This window comes from Anser cygnoides, chromosome 13, assembly GCF_040182565.1.
Source record: "Anser cygnoides isolate HZ-2024a breed goose chromosome 13, Taihu_goose_T2T_genome, whole genome shotgun sequence".
NCBI lineage: Eukaryota > Metazoa > Chordata > Aves > Anseriformes > Anatidae > Anser > Anser cygnoides.
Window position 1 is genome coordinate 7,382,491 of NC_089885.1, and position 21,592 is coordinate 7,404,082.

The window sequence follows — 21,592 nt, forward strand, 5'->3', positions numbered from 1 at the left end:
AAGCCAAGATACTACATCACTTTTCACCAGTACAACTACAAAATGCATGGCTCTGACAACTTGCCCAATTCTGCAAAGACTGCTTGAGCAAGAACAGCTATATAAACTGAACATACATACTCAATCTGGATATGCTGGTTTTTGTTTGTTTTTTTTTGGGGGGGGGGGAGGTTATATAACATTCTGAAAGCATGGAGTTGTCATACGTTCGTATATGTGTTCATGGATTTGGAGCAGCAGTGGGTCATGAAGTGTACTTGATTAGAAAGGGGGGGAAAAAAAGGAAAGCAAACCCTACCTACCTGCATTGTTCATGAGATCAAGAACTGATTTATCCTTCGCTTAAACAGAAGAAGTTAAAGCTAGGAGGTGACTCACTCTGCAAAAGCACATCTCTCTTGTATGATTTTTCTACAAAGGGAGGTTTAATTTCTTCCTTTTAATGACAATGAGCACAATACTGATCTTCTTCCAGCAGTTAATGGCTGGCGTAACAGACAGCATGAGAGCATGACTACATTCTTCAGCCTTCTTCGGGAGCTATAATCTGCATCACACTTAGAGACCACAAAACCAGTGAACAATCCTGTTCCTTTCCCCTCATGAACACAACTAACCCAGTCTGAAATTCCAGCATACTACTCATCCTGACAAAGCTCTTTCTCCACTGGAAGTAGAGATACTAAAAGTCATGTAACAAAGCCCCAGATGGCTTTTTCTACTCGGGTGCTTCACACTAACAGTCCATAGGTGAGAACAGATTTGGACAGATGGCCCATGGAGTTGAGCCAATTAAAACCCAAAGTCAGGAAGCTACACTAACTTATGGTTAGGTAGAGAACAGGAAGTAAAGACGTGGGTTTTTCTGTGTTATTTTGCTCCTGAATCTCTGGACAATTTCTAGCGATTATCTTTAACTCTCCTTTTATGTTCTGCCTACTATGCCTACTCCTCCATGCACTGGGTGTCTCTGTTACCATACACAAATTATTTATATTGAAAAACAATCAAACTCAAGTTCTGTTTTGACGTTAATCTTGAAAGAAAAGGCATAATGTTCCATATACCATAAAGGAAATGAAAGAAAAGGAGTAATGAGGGAATTTATGTTCACATGTCATGGTTAGAAAATCACTAGGATTAAGACATTCACAAACACATTAGCCAGTTTAAATAAATGCATGGTGCCATCAAATAGAGAAAGCAAGTGTATCATTGGGGTTTGTTTTTCAGGGACAAGTACTAGTAGAACCTGTACAAGTCTTTGTTACCTATTGATCTGTGAACATTGTGTAGTAAGAAAGAAGCAGCGCCCTTCTCATGCAAACCTGCCAGCTTCCTAATTGATGACTGACTAGTGATCGGCTTGACAAGACTTCGAGACTCAAAAAGCAAGCATCCCATTCCAGACGTATCTTTCACTGTGCGATACAGAAAGAGGGACTTGCACTGTGTCTCTAACCATAACCAAACCAAGAGTGAGCTGGGTAAAATCGGTTCTGTTCAGACATACACAGACTCTTAGAAGGTTACTTTTATTCTGTATTGAAATGAAAAGATTACAGTCACAAGTTCAATGGAGTTCAAATTCCAGAGTATTTTAATCCTGAAGCAAGAAGATATTTCAGTGTCAAACAAATATTTAATAAATAACTCACCAATTGGAAGGCTCATTTTATCAAAACTGAGGAACTATCCACCAGCCATTCCCACTAGCCATTTTGGTGAAAACTGAACTGTTTTACTGAAAGGCTTATCTGTCAAAAGCAGAGCCCAAATGAACTCCTTTTGCAAGTAAGAAATAAAACCCCAAGTGTTTAAGCTCCCGTCAGCGTGCACAGTAAACCACCAATAACAGTAACATGATGCTTAATGTGTGGCAACTTGAGACTAAGAGGTCCATCAGCCCTTCTAGAGAACATGCAGAAAACAGTCAGGAAGCCTTTCCATTTCTGGCAAATGCATGCAACTGCTGTTACAGGAGAACCACTGAATGAATATGTTGTCTAGAAGGTAAGCATATTTATGGATTCTTCTGTGCTGACCAGTGAAAAATGTCTTGAGCAACAGAAGACGTTAGACACCCATGCAGTGTTCCATTTGTCATAAAAGGCTTCACTAATGGTCTCAGATGAGATACCTTTCCAGCTCAAAACCATGTAAAGATAAACATTTAAAAGGGAAAAGTTGTAACAAGGAACATAAGAACATATGTTTTGTTTCACACTTTGTGATAATGGAATTCCGGTAAGATGAACAAACTTCACAAAGCAAACCGAAAACATCAAATTAATGCAATATACAGTCCTCTTGAAGTTAGAGAAGCTAATTCATTTTTATTTGCTTTGCTGTGAGCTAAACACAATAGTTAATAGTATGGATCAAACCATACTATAAGTTGATGGGTCCCCTACAAATACAGCAAATAGAACATGCAGCTTTTTAACGGTTCAAAATCATGGCTGACCAGGTTATTATTTGAAACTACAGGACGCTTTCATGCATAGGTTTGAAAACCTTTCTGTCTTGCAGCTATTCAGCTGTCTGTAGATTGGTATGGACTGCCACCAAAGAAGTCTCCTCTTAAAAAGTATGACACTGAAGTCTTATGCCTGTTGTGATTCTTAAAATCCAAGACCAACTCATCCTTTCCTGCACAAACACCTGTTGAAGTGTAAAAGGCCTCCCAGATCCATGATTTTAATTTCAGTAGTTTTCTGCAAGGAAGGAGTCTGATAAAAATGAGTTCTACAATCACACAACATGGGAGGGAGAAGTATGGGTGGCACCACTGAGACAGAAACCCAGCAAGCAGCTAGAGTAAGCCAATGCTTAACATTGGTAGCAGCATACGTGTTCTAAATTACCTCTTGACAGTCAGATAGTAGTTGTAGGGCCCATCAGCTCTGCTGTGTTTGGCCATTGCTCAGCCTTCGTGTCTTTGCTCCTGGGGGAAAACTTTCAGCCATTGATTTAGGAATGCATCCCTTCTTGGCAAAACCCTTAGGGTCATATTTGTGGTCCCCTTGAGTTTAAATGAGACTTAAAAAACATATGCTTCAAATTAAGAGAATTCCTCAAAGCTTTGCGCATGGGGCAAAAGAGCCTTCAGCCTGTGCTTAACTGTTTTTTTGACTTCGGTGCTTGAATATCCTCATACCTGTCACCTTCATCTCAGTGGCTGTATGCAGCCTCCTCATCCTGTGGTCTGACTTGCACTACTAATGAGTGTGTCAGCTGTAGTGGTCTACCAGGCTGCTGCCTTCTGCTGTTTGCTACCATCTCAGGCCAGAGGTTTCTGCCCTGTAATGAGTCAGATGATTCAGTTCACACTGAACATAGGAAATGCATGAGCTAAGGCAGGCATGTATTCCCACTTAGAGATTACTACTGTTTAGCCCATACTTGTCAACCTGGCAGACTTGGATTGCACCTTTCTACTTCTTCAGTTCCATGGAATTAGTTTTAAAAGAGAAGTTCAATCCATACTTCTTTCTTGGTCCCCAGGCTTACAATTTTCTTCAAAATTAGCTTTTAAATATCTGTACCTATACCTGAGTCACTTACCAAGAAGGCAGACAGCAATTTTACTTATGCCAAACTCAATCAATTTCACATTTGTTGTACTACGGCACAGCAGTGGGTTGCTTTTTTTATTTTTATTTTTTTTTTATTTGAGACATTGCAGGGCTTTCTTCTGATACACATTGATGGGGCTTCTGGGAGCAGGCTTTCAAAAATAATTAGAGTGATGAATCATAATCAGGAAGAAATGGTTCTTACATCTATTAAGACAGTTATTTAAAAATGTTTTGATGAATCATGCAAAAATGGTCACAAATAGGATTATACTTTTTCCATCAATATATTTTTTGTTTTTAAGTCTTAAGAAAAGAGCTTGTGCTTTTAACACTTGAATTGAAAAAATATTTACAACAGACATCATAAATGCTACATTGCACTTCAGACAGGCAAAGCGGTGATGGTCCTCTGCTTTACCATTCACAAAATTCACTGAGGGTTTCGGATCTGTTCTGTAAACTCCTGATTTAGAAGTGTTCAGTCCTGGATCTTCAATATGCTTCTTTTCTCCAAATCATTCATTTCCTTCAGTATAAGGGCAACATTGTATCTCAGCTCCTGAAACTTTGCAACTGGCACCTGAAACAGAACACTTAGGTTAGAAAACGTGATTCAGGTTAGAAACTTTGCATAGGGCATGCCTATGGATACGGAACGTTCCACAGCAGCAGCCCAATCTCTCAGCTGTTTTTTTAAAACTCAAGACAAAGGATTTGAGATTAATAAAATTAAGTTAATTCAAATAAATCATCTTTTATAATTCCTCTTTTTATAAAAGAGAAGAGTGGAAAAAAATAACACCTACACAGTACATTTTCTATACTATATGATGTGAGAAAGGAAATACTTAAGAATGTCAACAGATGGCTGCTGGGGTGAAGTAAGAGTCATGGGTTGGACAGAAAGATAAAGAGATCTGGAAGACTGTGTAGTCTACAGAATTCTCAAGCAACAAATTCCAGATATTTTCCTTGAAAAACTCGCTGGAGAAAGGAATCAAGCCTCTAAGCAAGAGAGAGATTCAGCAGAGACCTCAAGAGCAAAGAAGACTGTGCACTAATATACATTGCTGAAAGCAGGCAAGGACTACTAGTGGATAAGATTTTTTTTCATAAGGAAGAGCAATTTGTCATTAAAAAGCTCTTCACCATCAACTTACAGAACTGGATCAGTGTAATAAAGCAGCACAGAAAGCCATGCACAAAAAACATTTGCTTAGTTAACTAAGGACCTGCCCCAAGTCTCCACTACTGTTAAAGCCAGAGGGGAACAGCAGACCATATACTTTTTAGACTGAAGTGTCAATGAAAGAACTGTTGCCATCAAATTCCTCTTACACTGTGAGGTTAAAATTTTCAAAGTAATTAATTAAATTCAAAATATTTAACCTACACAAACACGTGCTTCCCTGTCACCCTCTCTGCAAAGTTATGTTTACAGCATGGTCACAACCATAACAATTCTGATTATTTGGGTGAATTTCCTTTTGAAATGCTCCAAGAGCTATGTGAGCCAATGCTCTGGGTATAAAAATCCAGTTATGTTGTAGTTGCAATTCCCCGATTTTATACTAGATGTTTTCAGATGTGTTGTATCTCAGACTCAACTTCCCTGTTATCCTGATGTGCCAAACTGATGGGGTTTTGTGGGTGCCAACTAGCAGAGAATAGAAGATCAAACTAGATTTAATCTTCTTTGAAGCAACTACTATATAAACATGACTTCCCAAGATGCTTACAGGTCTCAAACACAAATGCTTCGAGCCTATACTTTTATGTGGGTCTTGATATATCTTCAGTTTGCAAATAGCACATCCGAAACAAGAGGCCTTGAGTTCCAGATTAACTCAGCTAACACTTGCATCAGATGATAAAGACATGAGGTGGTAGAGAGGAGTCAAAAGAATTATAGTGTCACTTATGAGGATATTACCCCAAAAAGACTGTTTAACTAATGAACAGACAACGGCTTTACATTCAAACTGAACAGTGTGTTTCCTTATCTTGCCACCAAGTCCTGGTTAAAATGTGGTTTTACAAGGGATTAATGGTGACTAACTGCTCAAACACAGAAGAGGCCTTATGGTTGTCTACATTGACTGTAAATTTACAGTCAGTTTCATAAATTAGGCTATTAAGAAGCTAATGAGATAATATCTTCAAAAAGAAGACAGCCTTAGACAGCAAAAGCTATGTGCTGCAATTCAGCATTGTAAATGCTGCAAAACTAACCAGACAAGTGGACATCAGGCATTTGTTTATGCACAAGCTTCCAGGCTAAGGAGATCAGCTTTTCAAAGGCCAAGAGGTAAAATCAGGTTATGGAAGGGCAATGTCTGCTCTCTGCGGATCATGCAACAATGGTGCCCATGGTCCTTATTTCATTGGATGAGATTCATCATTTGGAGGAGCGAGAGAAGACAGAAGACTAACGGACTTTCCTTTAACATTTCAAGCCAAATGGATGGAAGTCTATTTAGTGCTTTTAAGACCCTTCTGAGAATACATCTGAGCACAGGCACAGACTGGGGGGAAAGATGTGCTCGCATGGGTACAGTCCCAGGCTGCCCTGCAGAGCACTGGCTAATTTGCTCTACTTTGTCTACACTGAAGGCACAGGGTCCTTCAGTCCTATCTGTGCTACCCACTGTAGCACAGATATCAATTATGTGAGAGGAATCCAGCATCTGATTAACAATTCCCATACGTATCAGGAATGTATAAAATGCATTTTTGACATATATACCACAAAACTTGAAATGCTTTTTAAAAATCTTCATCATCAGAAACTAGTGTGCTTAGAAAAAGCCCAGGAGACCAAACAGTGCAACTTCTCCCAGTGGCATGTGCATTTTAAAATTGTTCATAATGGAATTATCTTCTGGACTTATCATCTTACATAAGCCCTGTTAGTTAACAGGACATTCAGTACACGTTGGAATGAAAGGAAACTGAAGAGGTAAGGACTATGTTTACTTGCATATGGTATCTTGAATCAAAACCCTCAATAAGTCACTAACTGTGGGAAGACCGCTCATCAGATACAGAAATCCTATTTACAGACAGATCTTTGGTATTCAGGTCTAAGCAGCAGCAAAATGCTGATTTTAAGAGGGAGGCATACTATTTGCTATCAGGTATCTGTGTTTCTGCATGCACTGGACAGGCACAGCAGCACATCTCCACTGCAGAATAGCTCCAGCATTGTGTCTTCCGTTGACTTAAACAAACAAAACAACAACAAAATCAAACCAGAACAACAACAAAATTTCCCCAAACTGAAATACCCCACAAATCACGCCATCAAGACTTGACATTAAAAGGAAACAAAGCCCCAAATCAAAACAGTTAAGAATACATGCTAGTTTTTATTCTCTTAAGTGAAATTCACCATGCTGTAAAGAGTTAACCTAAAGTCCCTGGCATCACTTGAGTTCCACAGAAGACCCCGGTCAGGGCTACAGGCTGCTCTGAGGAGGACTATCCACAGAGAAGTGAATTTAATCTTCTGTGAAGTGACACCCCAACACTTTGCAATGTAGCACAGAATTTATGCCTTCCTCAACAGCTGTCTTCTGGTGAAACGTAACACTGAAACCAGTCCACCTCTTTCAGCCCTCTGTGCTTTGGTGCTTCCTCCAGACTACTACTAATGCATGAACTGAAGCCAAAATCTTTAAAGAGTTCAAATGTAACAACGCCTGTTGTGCACTGAAATCCTGCATGCTCTACCACGTTATTTATAGAACAAATAGCATTCCTTTTCAAAGGTTAAAAATATGGAAGGGTTTATGCCATTTTCTGGCAAGCAATTACGTACAGTGTCATAAATGCTGCCACTGACTAATTCTGAGGTAAAAAGCAAAGAAGTTTTTTCACTTTCTAGCAGCAAGATCTGAAGAAAACAAAACTACCTCTGTCACAGAAAAGAATGTTTCACCAGGTAGGAGGTTTAGTAGTGCATCATATATTATATACACTACACAGTAATTTTTCTCCTCTCAAAGCCATCATCAGGTCTGAAGGTTAGAGTTGATATCAAAACTGTAATTTTTAATCAAACCAGGTATTATGCAACAGTGCTTTTCTGTATAACATTCTTCTACCAAATGAATTTGCAGCAAAATGTGAGTAGGAACAAGGTACGAAATGTTTTTAACTGGCATTTGTTTATGTGTTGTATGTGGTAACACTGAACATGGAGGAAAGAACAAACCAACCAACGATAATGCATAGTTTACAAAAGCTTTAATGTTTTAAATAGTAATTCAACTTTCTAAAAAGAACTTTAAATGGTTTCTTTTCTATTTATTGTGGCAATCAGACTTACTTCAAAGCGATGAGCTGTCCCATCTGAAAGCTTCATCAGCATTAAAATGGATGGTTGAAGTGCACGGGCCAGTGAACTGAAATTATTTACATTATTAGCACTACAACAATAGACAGCAGCAGCGTGATGAGTATAGCATTGTACGCTAACAATTTAAGATGTTCATACAGGCTTTACATAGAACACATGAGTAATTTCTATTACAGAGTCATGTACCTGGCTGGTTGGAAACTCATAAACATACAAGTCTCTCCAATTTGCCTCAGTATTGAGACCAAAAAAATGTCAATAGTTTAATAATGGCAAGGCAAGCTTAGGAGCATTTTCATTTTACATAACTGTCAGTTTAGTGGAACTGTGGTATGGATAAGAGCTGACCAAGTACTGCTAGCACTAATGCACACTTTTTTTTTTTGTGCATTTTCCTATGTTGCATTAACCGTTTCCATCCCTTTGTAATTTCAATTGTTGTCTCATTTGGGGAACTAAGTTCTCCCAGTCTCCATCCTAAATTTGTGTGTTGCTCTTTATTTTACTTGATGACCCAAAGAGGGGAAATGAGTCATTCTTGTGCAGCTTCCATCAACAGATCCTGCCAAAACCTGCTCAGGTACTGACAGGCGTTACAGCCAGGAGCCATGCCTCTTCACAGAGGCTGTTGCTGGATGATAAACAAGAATTCCCAAGGGGAGATTGACTGGAAAGGAAAATAAGAAGAAGGAAAATAGAAAAGGATAATGCATTGCTCCTGTGTTGTTTGGAAAGCAATCACAGGATTTGCCTGCAGCTTGCAAGCATTGTGCCTGAGGATGTTTATCTGTACATTTTGTTCTCTTATAGGTGCAGATTTTTCTGCATCATGATACCTGTGTGGGGCTTACAGCACTGCTCATCTGAGAGTCACTTGAACTAGCAGCTCGTGGCCATCACAATTTCCACTTAAGAGCCAAAGAGTCTTTCTGAAACCAAGGAAAAAGGCTCTAGCCAAAGATCCATCCCCTAGCTGCCTATGCCGTGGCAGACGGCAAGAAGCTGTTCACTGCAGGCACCGACAGGATGATCACAGAGGCCTTTATTCCTGTTTTGTGAAAGGAACTAGCAGGCAGATTGATGACCAATTGCATAACTATGGCAGTGTGACGCTGCTGTTCTGAAGCCTCTCTGTCGAATCTACAGCAGACTCGAGTTATGGAAAGTCCTTTTATTTAAGGTGTGCTACACACAAATGATAGTCTACTTGAGAACTGAAGAGACAATTTCCGTCCCATACTCCAGAGCAACTAAGAGCTTGGCTGGCTGCTTGAGGCTCAATCCATCTAACTGCTTCCATCATCAGTGAGGACCTGTGGAGTTTTATCAGCTCCATCAAGTTTTAAAATATTGAAAGAGAGACTCAAACTTGGAGTTAAACGTTTCTAGCACACAAGTTTTAGAGCTCATAACAAATATGCAGCATCAAAAAATATTAGTAGGAGGTAGAGACAGCAGCATGTTGACAAGTCCGCATAACAGCAATACCCTTTTGTATATAAACTGACTAATACACTGGTCAAAACATTCCCTCCTTATCTTGCCATATGATGCTACATGCAAATCCCTAACAGCAAGATACATTTTAACACCATTAACATTTTAAGCAGCACAAGAAGTCAGTTTAACCTTGGACGAATTTTTTCTGTGGTCATGCAGAGTTCTCTTTTTTACCTTGTGGATATAGCTACATCCACTCTCCACTTGAAGTCCTGGACATTTGGCAACCTACTTCCTTGCATCAGAGCTGTGCCTTCAGAAACAGGACGCCTACAGAGTAAATCAGAAACAGGAGACTGCAATGCAAATTCATAAAAGCAACAATACATCTGAAAGTAAAATAAGACTCCCCAGAACAAACCTGTCTGGAGCTTGTTTCTCTTGTTCATATATACTAATTTAGAGAGGTAGCACAGAGTGGTTGAGGTTGGAAGGGACCTCTGGAGGTCATCTGGTCTAACCCCCCGCTCAAGCAGAACTACCTACAGCGGGTTGGTCAGAACCACGTTCAGACAGATTTTGAGTATCTCCAAGGAGGGAGAATCCACAACCTCTCTGGGCAACCTGTTCCAGTGGTCAGTCACCTGCACGGGTGCCCCAAGGGGTTTGAATGGGTGGAGGTTTTGTGTATTTGAGATGGCTGTGCTCAGATTACCCATTTTCCTGTGCTTAAATATCGTGTTTGTTTTTTTTTTAAAAAAAAAAAAAAGAGAGAGAGAGAGAGACAAAGCTACTCTGTGTAATTCCAGTAAACTCAGGTCATTATAGAGTTTAGGAAGAGTCATCATGGTGGCTGGCATATCTATTATTTCAATTCTCATGCAACTCTAAGGGGTATGGAAAGGGATCTGGAAATAAATCTTCATGCAAATCCAGCAGAAACAGAAGACAGATGCCTCAAGCCAGAAAGTTGGAATATGCTCACTGTGCTCCTTCAGCAGAAAGCATCTAGCATTAGCTAGCAGCAGTGCTTTAAATATAATGATATTAGTGTGTACTCTGAAGCATACCTTAAAAATAAAACCATACAGTGGTTCTTACTAATCCGGGATGCTTTACAAATTCCAAATTCCTCATGTGATGTTCACTGCCAGCCCCAGCACCACCTTCATGACTTTTGTCTAGACTAGTGTTTAAGAAAGCCCAGCCTGCCTTTATTACTCATTGCAGGAAGAATCAGGCTCATTAAGCCTCAGTTTATTTCTGGGAGGAAATACAGTTGACATTGATTAAACTTCAGATGGTTGACAGTCTTTAAAATTTTAATAGCATCTTAAGCTCCGGGTAGGTAAACAAGCCAAATCTGATACAAAGACATAACAACCATCCATTTTTAGCTATGCATAGAGAAATACCTTCAGATTGAGATCATTCCACTGGTCCATTAGGGAGCTAGTCTGGACCTGTGTGTTACTTACCAAATAGGTTTATTTTTTTCTTTGTTTTTTTTTTTTGGTTAAGCATCCCATGTCTGGCAGTTATTTACAGTACATTTCAAAGCTACTCCTGCTAAGGGCAGGATAAGAAATGTTACATCCTTTATCCATGGTGCTAGACATAATCTAATTACAGTCTTTACATCAGAAAGGAATCCTCTCTGAACAAATCAAGGACTGTAGGAATGATAGCCTAACATCCCTACTCAGCCTCTTGTGTGCAAGTTAGCTGGTGTCTTTAGAAACTGCCGAGAAAGATTAGTGGTTTGATAAGGTACAAAACACAGACAGGCTAAAATCCTCCAATACTCTTGCATGTTGCAAAAGCACTATAAGAAAGAATTTATCCTTTTTGGGGGGAGTGCTGGACAGAAGTGACACACATCCCTAATAGTATGGCAAAGTAACGAGCAGAGAAAAGAGATCAGCTGGTCCTTACTCACTGTACTACTACTAGAAATAGGTCACCACAACTGGGTGCAACCGTCAGGAGCCAGTCTGGAATGGTCATTAGCAGGATTAGACAATAAGAACAGGCCTTTCTCTCAGTGGTGAGTTGCTGCCAGAGTATTGCTTAATTTGGGGACTGCCTAAAAATAGACGGACTGCTGCCGCTTCCTTAAGACATGCTAACTCCCTTCAATGGAGGACAGTCCATTCAGTGCAACACCGGCATTTTGGGCAAAGAATGAGCAGGGATAACAGGAAGGTGTTCTAGTTAGCAGTGATGGGAAAGATCAGCAACGTCCAGACAGAGATGAAATTTCTCAATATTGTTAAATTATGTCAATTCTGTGGCTAAACTGGACTGTACTTCAGTACCATTCCCTCAGAAAGAGTCGCAGATTTTATAGCTCTGTTTCAGCTTCTGTCAGCACCTTTCCAGCTTGGACAGGATCACAACTGAACTGAAAGAATCCTGTAAGGATGACAGAATGCACATAGTGGCCAACATACATACAGAAATTGTATAGGCCCTACATCAAGCCATCGGTTTCTAAAAGGAAGAGCAAAATGGAGCAGAAGAGACTCAATGGACCTTGTATCCAACACCAAAGAAATATAATTACATTTCAGAAACTCTCTGTGCCAACACCTGCAATATACTGTCTGCACATAGTGCATAAGACAGAAGTTAGAAAGAGTAAAGCAATATGGATCAATTAGAGAACATCCAAATTACACTCGGGAAGGCTGATATACCTGCTGACAAGAATGTCACCTGCCAAAGGACGCTCTAGAGCAGTCGAAGAGGGGACATTAGAGAATTTGGAGCAGCAACAGACCTAACAGTATCAAAACTGAAGACAAATTTGGGATGGTTTCAGATGCAGGTAACAACGTAGCCTAGCAAGCCACTGAACAGGGAGAAAAGTATAAACTGGTATGTGTCAAACGCTGTCAGATGGCACACAAAATGCCCACTCCTGGTAGAAACTAAAGCTACTCTATTAAAAAAAAGTGCAGTACATTTATTATAAATATACAAAGAAGGACAAATTATGGCTGTTTTCCCTTGAAAAAAAAAAGTTTTAATTTCATGCAGTTCTTTTATGGCATCAAAGTGCCAAATTTATCTTCCCTTTCAGTCTATATAGTTTGATGGAACTATGGGGACACAGAATTAAAAATGTTAAATTTCTAGCACCTCAGAGTTGTTTAATGAACAAAATGGCAAAAATAGGATAAGATGCCAGGAAAAGTATTAAAAACCTCTGAAATTGATTTTTCTGGGTTATCTAGCTCATGCTGAATTTTTGATCAGATGCTGATCCTTCTCTTACCATCACAATCATATGTATTTACAACTCAATAAGCATATGTATGATTCAGTGCTACATTTAAGATGATAAAAGCAGATCTGCCTAGAAATCAAATCCAAGGTGCTCTTCTCTGGTCTCAAAACACAGAGCAAGATTATACTGGATAATCACAGCTTTTGAAATGAGAAAAAGCTAAATTTTCCAGCATCGTGATTTCACAGTAGAAAACAGACAATCATGCATGCTTCAAATGACATCTAAATTTATCTTTTCTCCACTGCAAACAATATTTCCACTTTGCAACCATGAATTTTGCATTCTTTAACACCTATAATTCAAATGGAATAGCAGAGAAAAGATGAGAAGGCTGAATTTATTTTTACTCCAAGAACCATAACTTTTAAGCCAAGATCTTAAGCAAGGAAATTAAAAATATTTTGAATTTTGGTAGCAGCATTCAGACCCTTGCAAGGCTAACTGAAATCCCACAACTAAAACTACCAGTATTCCGTGCAGAATATGTGAAGCAGCTCTAGGTCGGTGATGCTACGTGCTGAGTGACCTCACCGCTCAAGGAGGAAAGCTTTGCATATGCAAGGAGATGAAGCAGTTTCCACATATAGAAGGAGATAGATATGTTTGAGTAGAGAACCATACAGAAAAAAAAAAAAAAAAAGGAAGTCCTAAAACGAACAGCAGAGAAAGCCTTTTTAAAAACTTTTTCATTAGTACACCCTCTGGAGCTAATGAGGTATATTGCTTGGTGAATGAATAACAGCTAGCAGAGCAGTTGCTATCTCATATGTATCATCAAGGCACCCAGTGTGAATTCAGCTGTACGTTATCACTTGATTAAATGCTATCTGAGAAAGCTTCCACAAGCCACAGCATTGTAAAAGGCTGCGTGTAGCTTTCCTGTCAACACGGCAAGTCTCTCACTTTTGCTCTAACTTGCAATGATAACCATGATAGAAACACTTAATTCTGCATTGCACTTTTCATCTGTAGGTACTGATGCACCTTACAGAGGATGTAGAATATTATAAAAATTGACTGGCAATGATCACAGAAAAAAATGAAAAGTGCCATGAAAGCTATTTACTGCTACACATGATGGAGAGAACTTTATACTGAATCAAAATAATGGGGCAAATCTTGTTCTCATACATTTAGAGAATTTTGCTGTTTCTTCAATAGGTCTGGGACTTGGTCAGCCAGCAGGGTTGCACAATGCATGATACATGAAAATACTAACCTGTTACCAAAGACAATACTGGAAAAGTCCGTGATGAAATCTTCTGGTATCCTTAAAGAAAAGAGCAATACAGAACAGTTAAGTGTTTTGTAACCACAAATAAATGGGCTTAGCTACAAAGTAACTATTGCAGAACACAAATACAGTGTCAACATTTTCCATCTTCCATTGCTTAAAATTGCCATCAGCTCTTACGTAAGCACTTCAGTATTCAGTCTAGGCTCTCGGAATAACAGCCACCGTTTTTAAAAGAACCCTAAAAGCTGTACTACATCCTCCTGTCCTACAAAAAACTGTAATAGTGAGTTTCAAAACAACCCTGTATTTGCCTAACTTCTCTCACTAAAGAAAAGTTTTGCTGATCGCTCTGACAAGTGCAGAAGGCAGACCATCGAGGAATGCTTTAAGAAATCCCAAACCTATAGATTTCATTTCACTTTCACCTTGAAGTGTAATCGAAACAAGACAGAATTACTTGCTTACTCGAAAGTAAAAACAGGGGTCCTTGTAGCTAAGAGTACTTACAAAAGGAGTATATTTAACGTGGGGAAGACAAGCATAAATTTATTGGGACTATGAGAATAAGTTGAATATAATAATTCACACTCCATCTGCCTTTTGCCTCTCCACTACTTCACCATTCCGCTGCTGCTGCTGCTGCTTTACAAACAAGCTGCTGTTGATTTTCAGTTCAATGTATCAGGCCATGAACTGCAAAGACTGCAGAGCAAACACTACCCGTTCAGCTGCCTTTGCCACGGGGACAGTAATCTCCTACAGCGAAGCAAGTTGAACAAGTGGAAGAAGTAACCGCTTCAGCTGCCACACTTAAATCCAACATTCAACATGAATCAGTGCCCTGAGACATTACTCACCAGTCCCTTGAGACACACAGCAGTCTATCAAAGACAATCAAAGCAAACAAAGAAGTTACCTGTCCTAAAGGGTTTATAGTGTCTAATGATGGGAAAAAAAATCAACTCAACTCACACAGTGGGAAAATGAAATGGCAGTTATTAGAGTTTGAATCCTTAAAGGAAGAAGTGGGGTTAAAACATGTTTTTAAATGGTACTTGGATAAAACCGTGTATAGTAGTATTAGTAAGCTAGTTATCTGAGGCAAGCTGGAAATTGAGGAGGAGGGACTAGACAGTGATGTTCAGCTGCACGTGTCTTTCAGAACAGAAGAGACAAGACAAGTTCTGCAAACATTACCTATACTATCTGTGCAAACATATCATTAATCCATGCTGATGATGACCAAATAGCCTCCATATGTAGTGGAATAGCTGGAGAAAGGGGGTTGTAATATGATTATTATGATAACTATCACAACACTTACTTGAATGTAAGAGCACATGTTACTAAAATAGACGCATTAATGCTACCTTGGAGCTTGCATTATATTTGCTATGCAGTTAGTGATTTTGCTGCAAATTCTGTTCCCGGCTCAAGCAGCTTACACTAGACCAGTCACATACTAAGCAGATCAGACACAGAACATGGCACAGCTCAGGCCTGAGCTACAGGTGGTAAGCAGTTTTCAAAGAAACATTCTGAGGATGGGACTCAAAGGGCAAGGAAGAAGGTGGAAGGATGTTTCAATCCCACGTTACTGGCCTGAGCCATAAAGTTATCAAATATACAGAGAAGGGAAGGAGAAAATAGCACCCACAATTTAGTGTGATTTTTATTCTCACTGACTGAGCCAGCCAGTCAAGCCAAAAAAGTATGGGATATGGGATGACAACCCTGTGAAACCAGTAGCACCGATCTAATTAATCACAAGTGGGTATGTCTCCCAGCCTCTGTCTCCGACAAAACTAGAAGCCAAGACCAGCTGCATCACCAGGAAATTGAGAATTACAAGACTTTATGTGCATGGAACTAGGCCAATCTTCAGCTTCACTGAAAGGAACAAAACAGAATGCATGAGAAGGTAAAACAGGTAACCTGGCTAAGATCTCAATCCTCTTAAAAGAGGATATGGCCAAAGAAAAAAAAAAGGAAAAAAGCAAAATTTCTGCCTTAAAATGCAAAATACCTGTCCAAACACTTGGTACCAATAACGCCAAGACATTGCTGTTCAACTGATTACACGTGTTCTTTGTGCACATGATCACAGGATGACCCCCAGGAGTCAATGCAGAAGGATAAGTGTCTCAATGTAATTAGTAGGTGCCTTAAATCATGCGGGTATTTCACCACCAGACCCGACTGCATTGGGAAACATAGGAAATGACATTTCCCATAGGAATCAAAGGTGCTAACAAATTTACTAAGTACCATAACTTGGGAGTAGAATGAGCTATTTATTCTTCTAAAAGTTCATCCACAAAGCGAGGAAAGCTACTCACAAGAAAAAAAGACTGTCAGAGGTAGAAGTTTGGAAGAATCCAAATAACCTCTGAGAATCATGGGAGCATATGAGCAACAATGAGCAGCACATAAAACATGTGAGTGCAAGCAGCACAAATGCAGTTACCTGAATATTGTTGCTATGTCAGTCACATTAACCAGACCAACAAAATACAAAAGATTTAGCAAGATAACGAGAGAGAAAAGATCATTCAGACCAAAAAGCATCTTCATATGGCCATGAATAGTCCATAAAGTAAGAAAAGCAAACAAATACAAAAGTGTAAGGCATTAAAGTGTGGTCAGCTGACAAGGACAGTGGCCTGGGAGCCTGTATTTCTGGACACAGTGTACACAGCCAGCCCAGCCAGTGACTTCTGACACTCCTGTATACCTACTTTCTCTACTGTTCAGTAGAAGAATATTCACCCACCCCCAAAGAACTCAGCACAGAGATTTTGGAGTTCTTCATTATTCCTTAACCACACTGAATGCATTCTGTGTGCACCTCAGAATACACCAACTCCCACTGGGTCAAAAGAAAGTCATCAGTTTCTTACTGACCTACTTTAACCTGGGTGTGAACTCCGTGACGTGCCAGAGGAAGCAGCTTGCATTTCAGCTCACAAGACAAAAGAAAGGACAGACTCTAGCACTGAGCTGCAGACAAAATTATATCAACAAGCAACGCACCTTTCACCATGGCCTCAATTACACCTCTCACCAATTAGACACTGATTACATCCATCAAATTTTTACAACCTTAAGTTGCTCATAAAGCAACTTACGATTCTGCAGAACAGAGTCTGAGGAGGAAGCTGATTTGCAGGATAATGGACAAATAAGGAGAAAAGAAAGAATTAGAAACATAGCTGTATCTCCTAGGTAGCAATCAGAATGCAAAGAATTGCAGAAAGTTAACATTTTAAAACATTTGGGCCTTGGTGCACAAGTTTCTCTATAGATGAAAACATCAACTGCTGTTATTCTCTTGTTACCACTGGATAGGGAAATCGGGGAAAACCCTATAAAGATTATTAGTATCTGATGTCTGGTTTTTAGGATATGTACTTCTATTCAGAGATACTCCGAACAGACTCTGTAGTCACTGTAACCAATGTTATGCTTTGAGGGGTAATTGGAAGGAGAGATCATAGCTGAACAAGGTGGTAGGATTTCATGAGGGTTATATCATTGGCCTTTCAAAGAAGAAAAAAAAGTAGGGCAGTTTCTTAGCTTCTGAAATGTTATCGCTGTCTTACCAAACACGTTAAAACATATTGCAGGGCAAGGTGGGGATGGCAAAGAGAAGGTCACTCACATTTGCATAACCTACATTACAGGCTAAATTAGACCAATCTCCCCAGCATGTGAAATTTACTGCTCATGCTCAGTGCTAAATCAAGTCTTACACAACACCTGTTTTTTTCGTTTGGCTTCATGTGACATTTGGCAACAGATGTATTGTGTGTTATTTACAGGTAATTTCTATACCAAGTTTGTTGTGTAAAAAAGTTGATTTAGGGTAGCAGTTACATAAAAGTTGTGAAAAAAAAAATCAAACAGATGGAAAAAACAGGCATACCTGAGCTCCTTTAGGTCTTCCTTAAAAACCTAGAAAGACAAGGAAGGTAAAATTTTACAGGATGTAGTCATGACAGCTGATTTCTTATCAACTGAATTAATATTGGTTACTTGCTTGGTATTTCTCACCCAAAAGTTTTGTCTCAAGTGCCAGTAGTTTTGAAATGACAGATTACATTTTGAGAAGAATTTCCAAAAGTGTTCAATTAAGTTGCGAGAAATTAATTTTAAAGGCCTAAATCTCTTGGAAAGCTTTATTTTTTAAAGCAGCATCCCTACCATTCTTTTACGTAGCTATCCATAACATATTTTTTTCTTTAGAGTAGTTATGCGACCTTATTCTCATGCGTGCTTTGCAGTAACTTGTTTAAACTATGACAACAGGAAAGAAGTGGCAAAAGATATGCTCTACATATTAAAAGCACACTTTCACTAGGTTTCCTGCAAATTTTGAGTTATGAAAACAATCTCTTCAACTAGAGAGAGGTGTCAGGAGTGGCTCATCCACATAAAAATAAAATGAGAAAAGAAAAAGTGTAAGGTAAGGTAACAAAAAAGTGAAGAAAATAGCTATGAAGAAGGAATCGAGGTTGGGACCACAGCAAGTGTATGCATATTTACAAAGAACATCCATAGCTTAAACAGGAGTAGCACTTTCTCCCAGTTCCCACTATGTTGTTCTGGCCATAGCACGCACCTTCCTCTACAGCAGAATTACGAAGACAGACAATTTCTCATAGTTGTCTGTAAGTGTAAACAAAATGTGTGATCACACAGGGTAGGAGAGAGAGTCAATGCCAGTGAAATGACATTTTGCAGTGGTTTCTTTTGGGGTTTTAATTTAAGAGTGAAAATAAACATGCACAGTAAACAAGATGCTGCAGCAGAGAAAGATAGAAGAATCTCTTTCCCAGAGCCTATATATATTTTTTTATGTAAATCTACACAACAAGAAAAATAATAACTTCTACATTTCTAGCAGTTTCTTTTGACTGCTCTAACTTGGATCAACACTTCTGTGTGGAACTCCCCGCTCTGGCAAACAGGGCTTAGACAGTAATTCATACAACTTCAACTTATCGAGGCCCAGAACTTACTTCTTGTTTGAAAGTCGATAAGGGGAGTCTCAGAGCTTCTCGGAGAAGGGTATACATGCCAGAAATGAGGAAAGCAAGCTGCTCTTCTGAGAGACTAGTGCTTTCTGCAATCAGCTTGACAGATTCTTTGCAGTCTTTTCCTTCCAATGCATTAACAGTGACTGTGAATAAGAAAGCAATGCAAGATCCCTTTAGAAAGAGGAAGCCCCAGAGATCGCAAACATTAACATAAGTACGTCTATGATTGTACTTGACTCAGCGTGCTGACATTTTTCCTGGTATCAAACTCTCAAACTGTAAATACATCTGATCATCCTCCACCAAAGGTCAGTCTCGCAACACTTTACCAAGAGAACGTTAACATACTGAGCCTTTGCATTTTAAAATTGGAGATGATTTCACTGTGGAATTTGGTTCCAATGGGATAATGGAAAAAAAAAGTTCATTGCTCATGAGTTCAAATCTGACGTGAGCTTCTATCATCAACATTGTTCACATCCAGTCTGCTTACAGCTTAACAGTTCTGATACCACAGAAAGCACTAGCGAATAAACAGTTCAACACTGTTCTCCAACATCTCACACAATTTGTCCTGCAATATCAGCAGAGACTAAGGATTAAATGAGCAAGAACGCAAAACTAAACCTTTAAGTCTTATAGTTCGCACAACTGCCGATTAATACAAGCTTTGAAGGAAATGACTGTTAACGCACACAGAAATATTACACACTTGAAACTGCTGTGGGTTTATCTCAGTCTTCAGCACTCAGTTATTCATTGTTTTTCCGTATACGAATTGGCTTATACAAACAACAAATTTCTGTTGTCACGTCAGCCTCTGTCCTGCACTCTGATCGGTCTTGAAGGACTGCTGGAGCCACAGGAAGCCCCACGGTGAATTAAAAAAAAGATTACTGACACAATCCCATTGCAGGATCAAGGAATTAGAGTAGTCTTTTATAATGTGCCATATTTAGTGCTGTGAATAAAACATGGAAAGTTAAAAATGGCCAGCAAGTCTTACCAAAAGCCAAGACTAAGAGAGTAGTTTAATAATATGGTTAAAAAAAAAGTTTTAAACTATCAGCCTTCCTTTTGATATTGGGTGGGTTCCACTCACTGCTGTCTTCTCACTCTGGACAAATTTTCTTTGCTTTTCACATTCTTACACGCACATCAAATTCAGTGATGAGTCCTGGATCACTCATGTGGCTGGCTGAATGTGTACGGCACGATCTGCAGCGCAGACTTCGCAGTGATTAGCCAGGATGGACAAGGTGCTAGCACCAAGCTTTCCACACTGTCTGGAAAAGGCTCTGCTCTAAGACAAAGGAACTGCCTTTGAAAAAAAGGAAGAAGATTCAATTCACCGGAAAAGCCAAACACAGCTCACCACTGAGGCCTGTTCACTAGATCATGCGCAGAGCACTTCGTCCCAACGGAGTCTCTCTGCTGAGAGTGACTTGCTCCTACAGGATGCCTGTGGTCACAAACCTGCAGTTTAGCACTGCCTACGATACTGGATTACCTACAGATACTGGTATATGCAGTTTTTGTGTCTTTAAATGAGTGGGCATATGAAACAGCATTTAATTTTTTTTATATTAGTTATTATTCAGTGATAAAGTGACTCCAACAGCCTCAAAAAGACAACTTGGTGCGAGTGCCAGAGCAATGTGGACATAGTCAGCTGAAATCCGTCATGTCTTCATACACTACCCGTCCTTCAAAGGGAACACTGCTGTGTCCTGCAAGCTGTGAAGCACAGCCCAGCGAGAGCAGAAGACGCCTGGATGCTTCTGCCGGCTCTGCAGCGCGCTGGGAGCCCATCTCCGGGCACTTTGGTCAATCTGTAAGGCAACGTTTACACGCCCTAGCTTCGGTTTTGAAGGGCTGTGTGCTCCCCCTAGGGTAGGAAGCATTTACTGCACACCTCAGGGGGGTGACAATTGACTGAAACCCACGCCGGGGCTTAGGGGACGGTCGGGTTTCCTAGCATCTATTTCGGTCTCCGTCCTCCCCGCACTGGACAGCAAATACGGTTCCACATCTGTATTTACTTTTGTCCCAAATGCCCCTGCCTATGTGTAGCTTTACTGCTTTATGTTGTTATAGGGAGCATCCAGGGTTTCCTGCATCCAGGATTTCCTTTTCTGACAGGGCGCAGCAACGCTTTTTAGAGACAAATCTTTTTAAAAGGAAACTACCAGATGTCTCGAGCCCTTTATTGACTCAAATGATGAAAAAGCCCGAAAGTTAGCAGAAGGAAGGTGCACAGAGGGGTCGCAGCCCCGCACCACGCCGTGCAGCCGCTGCTCTCCCCTCAGCAAGCCCCAACAAGCCCGTTCTCTTGCTCCCCTCAGCTTTTCCGATCAGCCCGCGATTATTCGGCAGGGACAGCAGCAGGAGAGCTGCAGTCCCCCCCCGGCCCGGCCGTACCTCTGAGGAGGCGGCGGAAGGTCTCGTGGCCCACCTCCTGCACGCCCCGCGCCATCGCCTCCACCTCAGCGGGCACCCGCGGCCCCAGGAAGCCGCCGCCGCCGCCGCGTCCCTCGCCGTGCCCGTGGGCCGCGCCCGCCGCCTTCCCCGCCGCCACCGCCGCCATGGCAGCGCCGCCCCGTGAGGCGGCCTCCGCCGCGGCAGGGGGCGCAGCCGCCG

The 21,592-nt window shown here is 40.4% G+C and overlaps 2 protein-coding genes across 3 annotated transcripts in view; one reads left to right on the plus strand and one right to left on the minus strand.

The window, feature by feature from the left end:
• Nucleotides 1-21,592, plus strand: part of FAM199X (family with sequence similarity 199, X-linked) — a 36,247-nt gene that overhangs the window by 2,703 nt on the left and 11,952 nt on the right. The gene's annotated exons all lie outside the window — the stretch shown is intronic.
• COMMD5 (COMM domain containing 5) lies at nucleotides 3,618-21,563 on the minus strand. The gene is made up of 7 exons (XM_048079286.2): nucleotides 21,374-21,563; nucleotides 18,935-19,095; nucleotides 17,839-17,867; nucleotides 13,896-13,946; nucleotides 9,616-9,711; nucleotides 7,912-7,987; nucleotides 3,618-4,161 (listed from the first exon to the last, which is right to left on the minus strand). Exons 1-7 carry the CDS (start codon nucleotides 21,537-21,539, stop codon nucleotides 4,060-4,062), a joined length of 681 nt encoding a protein of 226 aa, XP_047935243.1. The 5' UTR covers nucleotides 21,540-21,563; the 3' UTR covers nucleotides 3,618-4,059.